The following is a 12955-nucleotide window of genomic DNA, read 5'->3' on the forward strand; positions in this document are numbered from 1 at the left end:
CCAGGTGTGCAGGAACAGGGGAGTCCACTTGCAACAAGTCTGGAGGTGGGAATCAGTGAAACTGGAGCCAATATTGTCAGAGACATTGACAGGAGTCAGTCACAGGACAATTGCAGAGCCCTGCGGTAACCGGGGAAAAGGAATTTGGAGGTTGGATATGGGACCTATTCTCTTTCTGTACCACTGCACTCGAGCGGGGTTATTATTCATTATTTCTTCTGTAGTCTGAGCCACAGTCTTAGTGATAACTCCAAGCTTCTAAAAATCTGTCCCATTCCTCTGATCACCTCCACCAAAACTCACCTGGCTTTCTGAAATGGAGCAGAGATGGACAATGCCTCTCCTTGCTTACTAACACAAATCTTCAGCCTCAACACCATGAGAATCTTCTCTTCATCTTCACTTTTGTTTTTCTTATTTTTTCCCCATTCTTTCTACTCCCTTTCTAACCCCTCACTGTCCTTTGCCTTATTTCACTGAGGATTTGAGTATTTCCATATTTTATCATCTAAACTACTTTGGTTTCTTCTCCCCTTGACTTTAAATTTGACAGACATTTCTATGGTGAACAACAGACAGAAAGCATTCTGTGCAACAATAACAAAATACCCCCAGAAGTGAAAAATTCTTTTCCCCTATACCTCTTAACCCATCTACTTCCAAGCCATCCAACCACGCAGACAAAACACAGGAAGTTAGAAGCTGCAACCTGCTTGAAACCCAACCCTGCTATGTCAGATCAGCTGCACATGGAAAACTGTATTTGTGGACCACTCAGGGAAGATACCACACTGTTTTCTATAATCCATTCACAACCACAGTTTTCTATCATCCATTCACAGTGCCTAAAAGGTCTTTAAACTCAAGCACCTCTCTTGATTGCAAGGAGATAGGACAACAGTATAGGAATGTGATGCAGGTTATTAGCAGGAAATGTGTCAGTATCTAGTGGAACCAATCTAGAGAAACAAGAGGAAAACTTCAAAAATCAAAATTAATTTAATTTTTACTTTACCTGCAGTAATCTCTTAATGCAATCAGGGTGGCTATTCTTTGCTGCAAGATGTAAAGCGCTGTGCCCTAAATGAATAGAAGCAAAGCAAATTAAGTATTCAATCATGCCAAAGCACAGGAACAAACTCTTCCGTGACAAAGGCAAAATTTTGAATTATCCATCTTGTTCCTATCATGACACATGAAAAGTAAGGATAGAGAAAATAAAACAAAAAACCTACATCAAGCAGAATGTATTTATGACAGACTGTGTTCAGGCAGGTAACAGAATAATCTTAATGTCTAGCTTCGTATAAAGGAATGACACAAACATTGTGTCAGACTATACCTTGGCAGAAGTAAGTCTAAGATTGCGCAGTTATGTTTTGTTTCTTAAAAAACAATTTTCCTATATTACTCAGCCTCCCTTGCAGAGAGATGTCTGTCAAGTGTCTTCATGATTTCTTCCATTTGGCAATGAAAAAGGAACCCAGCACCAAGAACAAAACCAGCCAAATTCACCAGCTACCACTACAACAAATTTGTATCATCCATAGAGTGCACGTAGAAGAGGACTCAGAACACAGGCCTACTTCATTTTGCATCTCATAGATTCCCTTAGAACTGTCAATTTATTTAGCATCTGTGAGCTCATATTTAGCTATGCAATACAGTGATTTACTGACTATGGATTTATCATGAAAGACTGCAGTCTCTCCTCTAGTTTCATCTTACAGAGCGTTTGAAAAATAAAAGAGGCCAAGACAGCAAAAGAATAAATTATCCACGTAACTAAGAAAAGAAGGAGCTAAGATTTAGTATCCAATACAGATAGAGCCACTTGTGACAGCAGAATCTCACTGTAAATAATGTGACTATTACAGACAAGGCTTTCCCTAATGAATACTGGGTCGACGCTCTCAGGTGAAAGCAGGCAACCTCTTATTATCCAAACAACTAATAAATCCTGAGGCAAGATGAATTCTGAATAATAGTCTGTATCAGGTACATATATTCTCTTATCATTGTGTATAATCTCAATGCTTCCTCCAGTATCACAAACACTTCCTTATAGAGACAAATAATTTCCATATATGATAGAAATTCCCTCAGGCTGCAATCGGTGGCCAAGACAGAACCTGTGAGCCCAACATTTACAGATCATTACTGGAGAGACAGAATGCTGACAGCTCATTCAGGTGACATGGCTAGCCAGAGAAAATGCTGGGCACAGATTCCACAGATATGCCAACTGAAATCTATTAAGAAGAGTTTGCCAGTTTCAAATTCAGCTCCCATCATTCTCCTAGTGGAGTAGTAATTAAGGCATAGGACTTTTGAGGGCTGAAACAGCATACTTAATAGCTCTCAGCCCTGTTTTGGCCTGTATCAGCTCTTTTCACTATGTCATAATCCTGAGGAAATGTCTTACTGCAACTCCTGTACAGTTGCAATGGGGTTGTACAATGGGGTTAATAGCTTGGATACACATGAAAGCAACACCAAAGATCTTGATTTAACCTATAAAGAGGCTCAAATGGAGTTAACAAAGAGAGTTGTGTGAGGGGGATTTTTTTTTTAAATTTAAAGAGAAATAAAATAAAAAAAATAAAAATCAAGCAACTATTTTGTGTCTGGAGTCTACCATAAATGCTGACATTTATAGTATTAGGGCAAAAGTTTTTAAGGGTTTTAGAATCTGAATTCTATGTGCAGAAAAGCAAGTATGCCGAAACCTGCAAGTGTTACAACTGCTTTTCCTACATGGTGTGTAGGGAAAAGCCGTGTTGTCAAATCTGTAGCTGCTGCACTCTGCACATCAAGAACTATATAGGCAAATTGAGTGTATTATGCTACACGTGTAGGTTCACAGAGGCATACCTGCACCATCTTGGGCTGTCACATCTGCACCATGTGTCACCATGATCCTGAGGCACTCTGCATGCCCTTTCGTGGCTGCCAGATGAAAACTGGAAGAGAGCATTTACATGTCACTTTTCTTTTATTAAGACTTCCTTTCTCTTTCATTCACAAACCAAGCACTGGCAAGCTGTCCCCCCCATCCTTAGATCTTTTGGCATCCCTCCACTGCCTCCCAAGAAGATAATGAAAAGCTCTGAAAGTGAGAAGGCACATCAAAAAGTTTTTGTAGTCATACTTTTACACAGGCTGCTGTGTCATTAACCCATGCCATATACCTTATGTGCATCTAGTCCCACCCAATTTCTAAACTAACGTCCCTAGTGATGTAATATATCCCCACAGAATGCCTGGGCTTGGGGAATTAATGAAGAAAACGTTCACAATGACGGACTTTGCTCTAGTCATTCCAGTCAATCCTGATTTCCCCCTTTCAGTGGACAAAATTTAGTTCCTCTAAAAGGTGATTCAGCTCCTAAATTAAACTAAATCAAGTTGTGCTTCTGCACTGTCCTTTACGGAGCTCATCTTTCTTCCATGTAGAGGGGTAAAAAAACCCCTTAGTGTTTGTGAATATCACCTGGAGAAATCAAAGCTACTGGATGTTTGTGAAACTATGCTAAAGATGTATTTTTTCAACTTTTTGTTTTGCTTTTCACCTCAAGCACCTGCTTGTTTGAACAGTGGGAAATTGCATAGGTTACCAACCACACCATGGCAGGACGCACTTAAGAGCATCAATTACCGAAGATATAATTACAGAACAAACCAAAGAAGTTATACTGAATTCAAGTCTTTTTACAGCTGAAGGTTCATGTTTGACATCCTAGGCACCTGAAGATTCACAGAAGCAGTCCTATACACATGCTGCTGACTTAATTTTGCTGGGAAGCAAAAATGAAGGAAAAGCTTCTGAAAACAGAGAAGTTTATATCCTCCTGATGCATATGGTGCCAACATTGGCAAGTCCTAACATATGGGCACAGTACAGGCAGACATACTGCTTCCCTGTGTGTCCTACTAATATCAGCTTGACATACAGAGCTGTTTTCCAGTGGGAGTAATGTAAAAAACAAATTCAAGACAAAACACTTCCAATTACTATTAAATTGTGTGTGAAAAGTTGGGACCTTCATCAACATACCCCAAACTGAAAAAGCCAGTATTCCCAGCATGTTTTCTAGAATCTTTTAAAGGGGACGTTCATTTTTAACATCATGCACCCCTGTGTTAAGGGGATTTTCCCCTGGAATCTAAAGGGCATGTCACAAATCATGTAGCCACACCAACTACTGTATTTAAGAGTTTACATTTTGAACAACTGCTTCCTTTAAATGTTAAAACTAACACTGAAAGTTCAGTCTGCTAACCAGGGAAACTGGGAATAACAGGCAGGAATGAAACAGATATTTCTGGCACATAGTATGTGAACTGCAACACTGTGTTCCTCTAAGCTGTAGACTTCTTTGCAACCTTCTTGAAAACTCAGCAGAGAAAAAGACCTACAGACAAGATCTGGCAAAGGGCGGAGAATTAATCAAAACAGGAGAGCTCCTGGAACAGAGTCCTCTATCAAGTACAGCAACTACCTCACTTCCTACAAGGAGTCATTCCACACTGGCTGCTGCTGATTGCAAATGGCAGACAGGCAGCGCTTAGGCTTTGAATCATTCTCTGCAAATATAAAAATATCCTGTGTGCTCATCGTCATGCTTACTACTGCCATAAACAAACTGAAGAGTTAACACTTCCAAGAGCGTAAAAAGCACTGCTGCTGGCTGTCCCTCTAGTCGTTCAAAATCGAAACTTCATGTACTTGATGACCAATGCAAAGTTGTGTAAACATTCTTCTTTAGAAGAAGAGGTTTCTCAGACTCTGGGAAAATGGCTGGGGAAAGAATACAAAAGGAGTCTGACAAATTCCAACACCTCTAATTTAGCCAGCAAATACCAAAACACGTTCAGATACATTTGTGTAGATGCACAATACAATTGAAGTCACTTAAATATTAGGAAGGCTGTGAAGCATACACTTGGCTCACTTACATTTGACAATATTCATAAGAATAATAAATACCTGAATAATAATAACTTGGCTAAATCTGGGACACTGAGGTTTTATGGACAGATTGTGTAGGATGGTGCCAAATGCAACATGAATACGCAAGTGCAAAAGAAGTTTTATTTAGGTAAAATCAGACTGCAAAGGAAGTGTCAAAGAGAGAAGAAAAACTTAACCCCTTTCAGGCTACGCACCTATGAACACATCAGTCCCACCAACGCAAACAATTCCCATAGCAGTTCTCAACAAGTTGTCACACACGCAGACGCTTTGTTTCACACGGCCAAAAATATTTTCGAGTAAGAAAGGCCTGATTAAAAATATTGCTGCTCCCAAATTGATGGGATGAAAGAAACATCATCTGTAAGCAGTACAGGTGGTGCGAAAGATGAGAGAACATGTATGAAGGATGTAAAGATCTAATGAGAGCAAAAATATAGAAGCGATGTGGAGAGTCCCATGAAAAGAGAGGATGATAAGGTTTAATTCTCAGTCATTTATACAGTGACCTAAGCCAAATAGCATTGGGCTGCTACAGCTCCCTCCCAATTGCTTGCTGTGTGTCCCCTCCCTACGTCCTTGTACTGCTATCATCTCTCACATAACCCTGTAGTGAGATGTTTTTTCTTAATAATCTAAAAGCAATTGGGAGGGGAATGAGGGACATGGTTAGTTAGCTGCTGGTTTAGTAGACTGAACTGGCTTACCAGGAAATCAGCCCTGCTCAAGATAGAGAGGAGAATGACTCCAGACTGGCATGAACCTATTACAGTCATATTTAAGTCAGAGTATTTACAGAGTGCTGGGCAAAAACTTCCCCTTGAGGAGTAATTCTAACTGATTTTAAAGTTAACAGCCCCTGCTTTTTAAAACAAACAAACAAACAAACAAAAACAACCAACAACAAAAAAACCCCCAAACACTTTAGCAGTAGATACTGAGGGCTCCTGTGTAGCAAGGGAGGCTATTGAAACAAAGAAGCCTGTAGACATTAATTTCAGTACAGAATAATTCTTTACAAGCTACATAAACTTTCCTAAAATATTTGAGGCAAAATCTGCAGGCTTCCAAACATTGGAGTTCTCACCATCTGGAAGCCTTAAGCAGTGGTGCATTTTACTTGCATCTTTCACGAATAAACTTCCCTTGATATGAAAGCAAACAACTTTTCCTCCCACTTCCTGGTTGTGCAATGACTTAGGCAAGCCCCTGCTTTTAAAACAAACAAACAAACAAACAAACAAAAACAACAACAAAAAAAACCCCAAACACTTTAGCAGTAGATACTGAGGGCTCCTGTGTAGCAAGGGAGGCTATTGAAACAAAGAAGCCTGTAGACATTAATTTCAGTACAGAATAATTCTTTACAAGCTACATAAACTTTCCTAAAATATTTGAGGCAAAATCTGCAGGCTTCCAAACATTGGAGTTCTCACCATCTGGAAGCCTTAAGCAGTGGTGCATTTTACTTGCATCTTTCACGAATAAACTTCCCTTGATATGAAAGCAAACAACTTTTCCTCCCACTTCCTGGTTGTGCAATGACTTAGGCAAACAAAAACAAACATGTAAGGCTTGATTTGGAGCAAGGGCCACACTGAGGGTTAGATTCTCATTCAGCCTAAAATCCCATTACAACATAGTTCATTTTCCCTTCACAATAGATAAGCCTGTCCCTACAACTTAGAGTCACTTCTTGATACCCCAGCCTGAACTGATTTGAGATAGATTTCTTTTATTGCTGTAAAACATTTCTGTTTTTCCTGAGGGGTGGAATGGTCTTTTGTTATTGTCTCCAGACCTTTCAGTGCAGCAGAGGAGCAGCTGCCCTTCCCAGTGGTTTTCTCATTGGATCCAGAAATGAAGCAAGTCAGCATCAGAGACGCACCCCTGCCACAGCTGATAAAGATCAGCTGGTTGACACTGCTTTTTCCTACTAGGAATGTACAGGTTTCATAACTACTCAGTCCTTAACCAGATAAAGTAAAAAATTATGTTCTTTGCGAGGAACACAAAGCCCGGTTGGAGTAAACAGACCTTACGTGTAAGAGTGAACACACAGCAAAATTTCATCGGGTTCGGGGTCAACTGGAGAACAGCTACTACAAGGCAATCACCTCAAAGTCTTGTCAGGACCTCAAATTTCCTGACCAGAAATGTTACTCAAACAACATTTACAAATGCACTGATGGAGAGATGCTTTTTATGAATGCTTGGTGACTGCACAGAGTCGACAGCTGTGTATGACATCCCTGAACTACTTTTAAACAGCAGATTTCTTACAGATAGGAGATATCAACTGGTGAAGCACTTAAAACTGTCCTAAACAAGCTCATCCCTCATTCAGGGCAAAGGACCTTCTCCACGTTTTGGTTATAAAGTCAAGCTAGCAAGGGAATGGAGACTTCTTCAATCCGTGTCTGACAGAGCACAAGAGTTCAGATAAAGCTGGTCTTTGCTAAAAGGCCGAGAATGAGTGTTTCCAGAAATGATTTAAATGCCAGACAGTCTAACTCAAACAGAAAAGGGCTCTAATTTTTACTACTTAGCTCACATAAAACATTTCTTTACAAATCATTTCACCACAGGTAGAAGGACAGCATTAATCTACATTTAGAGGTTACACTTGTAAAAATGGAGCTAACTGAGCTTGCTAAGATGGTGTTAGCAATAAGACATGGGTCTGCCATATCCAGGTTCTCTGCTTAACCATTTGCACAGCTACATCCTGCAAAACTGAGCACAATCCTCTTACTGAATGTTATTTTGACAGCTGGCTTAAAACAACTGGGTGGTCCATTATATCTAGGGAAAATGCCACAAAAGTAGAGTGGAATATGATAAAATAAGAAAAAATAAATATGAAGTCTTAATTTAAGACAGTAACCTTCTAACTAGGCAATTTTCATCTGTGAAAAGAAAAACAGAAAAAAAAAAATTACACCGAATCAGGGGGCTCCATCTCTGTTTGGCAAGGTCATGCTCCAGAGTTGTTTTCTGGTCAGAATTAGCATTCTCTGTAACACAGATTTTCTCCAGGGCCTGAATGTAGTCTGACACATTACTTACCAAAATCCAAAGCAAATAAAGAACATGGTTGAATTATGGATGCTAAGTGAATATTGTATTTGCTATTTTCTATTATGACAAACATGGAACAAAGTCAAACTTATATGCAAGCGTGTAATACTATTGTTCTCTGCCATTTTAATCCGAGCGCTCTGAAAATATTTTAAGTGCAAGAATGTTTGGAATACACTATGAACTCACATACAGTCATTGTCAAGGTTTATTTTGAGTAAAAACATCCCTCCCCAAGGCAGATCATTCTTCTTCATTTTCTAATGTACGTCAACTCTTTGTTGACTTTTAAAAAGTCTGACTTCTCTGCCAACAGTTTGATGATTTATGGTTTCCCGACCGACCAATACCTTCACACAAACAAACAAGATTGATAAAACAAAGATACAGAGCTGCTTGGAGTCTTTGTAATGCTGACTAATAGAAATGGAAGATATTCAAGCTTCGCTGCTACCAGATCAGACAGGCAAGCAATTCGCTAGCTATCTCAGTAAGAAAGAGACCCACTGGTAACCCGGATGATTTTATGCACTGACTTGAGCTTTTACACATTTTAGAGGCAGCACCTAGCTTACAGTGTCTATTATCCCTCAAAGCCTCAACTCCCACTGCAATAACACCAGCAAAAATAAATACCTTAGGTGATATCTGGCTTTTGATTGTTTTCCACCACAGGCTGAGTGGCAGAAGTGCTAGAGTGCCCAAGACCTGATCTGGAGGAGAAAGGGCCATGAGTACCACTAGAGCAGCATATTCTGTGCATGAAGGAAGTGCCTGCTGTCACTCAGGAGGAAGTCCAGCGTGGTCTCTCGCATGTGGCACGATGACCAGTAATTAGAGAAGAATGCAGTTTACTTTTCTGTGAATGGTTTGAGATTTTATCAGCATAAAAACAATGATGAAAGTAAGCCTTTTAAACAAAACAAATTTTTGACACATCCTGAATCTAATTCATAGAAAAATTACCACCTTGAGATTTAAAGGTTGGGAAAGTCCCAGAATGGTCCTGAAACTGGAGGTGTTTTCTGCCTTCCTCTGCTAACCCAGACAGGGCTCTCAGCAAAGTAGTAACTGTCTGTTCCAGAAAGGATTATGCTTCTATGAGCAGCGCCTGCCCAGTTCTTCTTCTTCCTTGCACCAGCACATGTAGGCAGGTACCTGTGTGGCTGGTGAGCTGATACAGGGAACAAAACCAGTTGAAAACCAAAGCTGCCTTCCACTGTTTCATCACACAGTCACAGGTACATGCAGCCTGTCAGTGCAAAGGAAGGAATGGGACGTAGAATTTCATCTTAAACCTAAAAATTAAGATTAAACCATGAATGTTTCCCCGTGAAAGCCACAGAATCTTTATCTTTCCCTGACTGCATTATCAAGAGACAGTCACTCATTTGAGAAGATGTATGTCTAAGGTACAGCCAGTCATTTAATTATGGAGGAACCATCCAGATGTTTGGCAAATCAGACTGCCTTAAAGGAAAAGCAGACATCTACAGGTACCGCTATCAACACTTACTAGTTCTTTAGTTTTTTATTATTTTTTAAACAAATAAAAGCCATAGCTTTGCACTGCACTCATTTCATCTGCTCCTAAGAGTAAATGTAATAAATGTGGCTTTTCATTAAATGCTGGCAGTCCATGTCATGATCCTGTCATACACATGCATGCAGCCACAAGAGTGCAAAAATCAGCTTCAGAAAAAGAGTTACAGGAAGTACATTTTGTTTTCAAGCCAGCGTTGGCACCATTACAAACTGAGAAAATTAAGTATTCTGAGTTTTAAGACATTCAATCAATAAGTTGCTGCTAACATCTTCTGGTGTGCAGGCAGGTTAAGATTTTAAGAAGTTGACATAGGCAGGTATGGATTTACTAGGAGCTGCGGGAGATTTTTCCCCTCTCTAGCCCTTAGCACTAGCCACTGCAAAGTGAAGCGATACACACAGCCTGTGTTCTCCTATCTTGTATTTAAATGTGAGATGGCATCTTCCCTCCCCCAATACACACAAAACTCTCTGGCAAAAGCCCTACATGCCACTTCCGTGTTAGCATATATTCTGGAACAGCTTTCAAAACAAAAAAAAAAAAAAAAAAAGCCATTTTCATATAAAGTTTCCAGCTTTGCCTCATAGCATAAAAAGTCTTGTTTCAATCATACACACCTCAAGGTATAGGATGTTAATAAAAGGCAAGCCTGCTGAACGGCTGTTTTCTTAATAGGAAAGAAGCAATTGCATCATGCAACACAGGAGCTGGCAAGCTATGGACTCCTGATTTTAGCCTTCAAACTCAGCAAAAATATCCACCCAGCTGCTCTTCAGAGAGATTTCTGGGATCCCCAGAAGCCTTATATTTTTCATTCTCAGGTTGTTTTCCAGCAGTTCCATTTTCATACACAGTTTTCTTTGGCAAACTCTATTACCACATTACCACAAACTCCCACTTCAAGTCTGAAACATATAGACTTTTCTTCCATGTACCATTAATTGTAAACATAAGTGCTTACAATTTAGATGTATCATATGAAGTTTCCTCCAGACTGTCCATTTTTAAAGGCCCTCAATAACTAACGTCAGCAAATTGCAACAGAGATTCTGCCAAGGGCGAGCTTCAGGGCACTCCTAGGTGTTGACAGAAAGTCTGAAGTTTTGAAATACTACTTTTGTTTTTGGTGTTGTAGGGTAGGAAAATGGACGAAGTACAACAAACAATGAAGTCTCAAAAAGCTTAAAGAGCCTAAAAATGACAGCAGTGTTGCCTGTGCTTCTAAAGCCAAGTTCAGAGGGATGGAGGAAGGCAGAGGAGTAGGGAAGATTCCTTCTGATAGTTTCTTTAAAAACACATCCCACATCTAAAGCCCAAAGGGGTGCACAATACATTAGCTTCTCAATATACATACCTTCTGGCAAAACATCTTTTTAGCATAGGGTGAAATCCCTGAGGATGCCTATAGGTGTGCCCAGATCAACATAACTTCCTTCCTGAGTGAGGTAAAACCAGCTAGCCATCTGCTGCGCCTTCTTGCAAGGCCAGAATAGAGTTCAAAGTTAAAATTAAGCCCAACAATGAGAGCAATGACTAGCGTCTCGCTTGACCTTCACCCTCCAACACAACCCACTTGGTATTGCTGCCTATGGGCCAGCAAATGCTAATAACCACCTCAGTACATGAAAAGTCATGAAATTAGAGCAAGGAAATCCCAAACCATGTTAGCATAACAAGAGGCCAGGAAAAGGCTGGAAAGGCTGAGAACAACTGAGTAAAAGTTAATCTAAAGAAAATATTTTTGTTGCATGAAAATCCAGCAAGGCTTAAGAACTGCATATAGTACTCCAAGAACCAAAGAGCATGGATATCCTTATGTGACATGAGGGACGTTGACAAAGGATAGCTCAGGGTTATGTGCTGTGTTTGAAGTTTCTGTGCCTTTTACACTTATAATACTTCAGACCTCTTCAGATTTGAAGCAACAAAACTATTTGGATTTTTTTTTTTTTTTTTTTAATAAACTGTAGAAAGTGAACTTCTCTTACTTCACAGGGGAATTACAAACCAAGTGCAGTAATATGTACTTATAGTAATTAAGCTACTAGTAATACATTCTTCAGAGACCACTGATTAAGATGACCTCTTAACATTTGTTTTTATAAACTCTTTAAATGATTATGGCAATATATTTTTATTTTGCATTTCAGAATAACTATACTACTAAAGCTTTTAAGATTCCACATTTTTGAAGAGGAGTAGGGACTGGAACACACACACGTGCAGGAAAAGGCAACTTCAGAGCTTTCCTACATTTTCCAGTTAGTACTTTCCTAACACAGAAGGCACCTGTAAAGCAGGTAGCAGAAAATGCAGTGATGTATAAGCCCAATAAATAAGCAGCCACCAGCATAGTCTATTGCCTGAGACGTCATTCTGAAGCTAAAAAAATGGAATAAATCCAACATTTGTACGTTGCTCTGTTTTGGCTGTCTGTTCCCTTTCCCTTCCTAGATTAGAGTACATTTTTAAGCCAGTAGCAGCTAGTTGGTGTAATTAAAATCTACACATACAGCTCATTTGGTTGCAGAAGTCTTTGAAAAACATCTAAAACAACTGCAGCCCATTATGTAGCTACAAATCTGAAAAACAACTGCAGCCTTAGCCCTGTCCCCTCCAGCCTTAGAAAGCCTGGTTCTGGCCTGACCCATGAGAAGCACACTTCCCTCGTGCTCCCCTGCCAGCTCAGATAAGATGAGTGCAAGGAGCAGCCACAGCGTTCCTCATGCGGAAGTGGGGCGCTGGGTTCTGCCTCCACGTGAGCCAAGCTGCAGCTGTTTCAAGCCAGGCATACAAAAACTTCCAACCATCTAGGCTATGCTCTGATCCAAGCAACTGACAAACTTCTTGAAACCTGGCCAGGTCTGGTAAAATTGGGGTATTTGGCAACTCTGCGAATGGAGCTGCTTTACAGGGAATTCCAGCGGCTGCCTGATGCTGCATTACAGGTTTGGCCGACCCTACCCATGAGCAGGAGTGGAACGGGCAGCTCCCAGGCTAGCCAAACACGTGTACAGGGGCCCTTCAGAAGGTGACTTGCTTTCTTCTGAGATGACAGCCCTACTAATAGATAATGAAATGCAATAGTTTATTAAGAATAGCCATCCTATCAGCCTGTGTGAAAAAGCAAGTATAAAACAGAAGATGCAAGCTGGCTCCTAGAAGAAATTACAGACTGATTGTTTCCCCTTTGAACTCTAGCTATCATCTACACAAGTCCTGTGCATGTAAGATGCAACACCCGTTGGGATGTTCCTCAATGTTCAAAGAACTTTATAAGATATAGGGAGTTTGTTCTTTAAGTAAGTGGAATTTGTTTTACAATACAGGAAATCACTAAAGACAGAAAGTAA

The 12955-nt window shown here is 40.1% G+C and overlaps 1 protein-coding gene across 4 annotated transcripts in view; it reads right to left on the minus strand.

The window, feature by feature from the left end:
- Positions 1-12955, minus strand: part of RAI14 (retinoic acid induced 14) — an 80539-nt gene that overhangs the window by 16632 nt on the left and 50952 nt on the right. For all 4 annotated transcript variants that reach the window (XM_009285183.2, XM_009285182.2, XM_009285181.2 and 1 more), the window contains exons 3-4: positions 2875-2963; positions 1016-1080 (exon numbers count right to left, since the gene is read on the minus strand). In XM_009285183.2, the coding sequence (XP_009283458.1) occupies positions 1016-1080; positions 2875-2963 (154 nt within the window). The remainder of the gene's footprint in view (positions 1-1015; positions 1081-2874; positions 2964-12955) is intronic.

The sequence above is a fragment of the Aptenodytes forsteri genome, unplaced genomic scaffold (assembly GCF_000699145.1).
Source record: "Aptenodytes forsteri isolate BGI_AS27 unplaced genomic scaffold, ASM69914v1 Scaffold120, whole genome shotgun sequence".
Lineage (NCBI taxonomy): Eukaryota > Metazoa > Chordata > Aves > Sphenisciformes > Spheniscidae > Aptenodytes > Aptenodytes forsteri.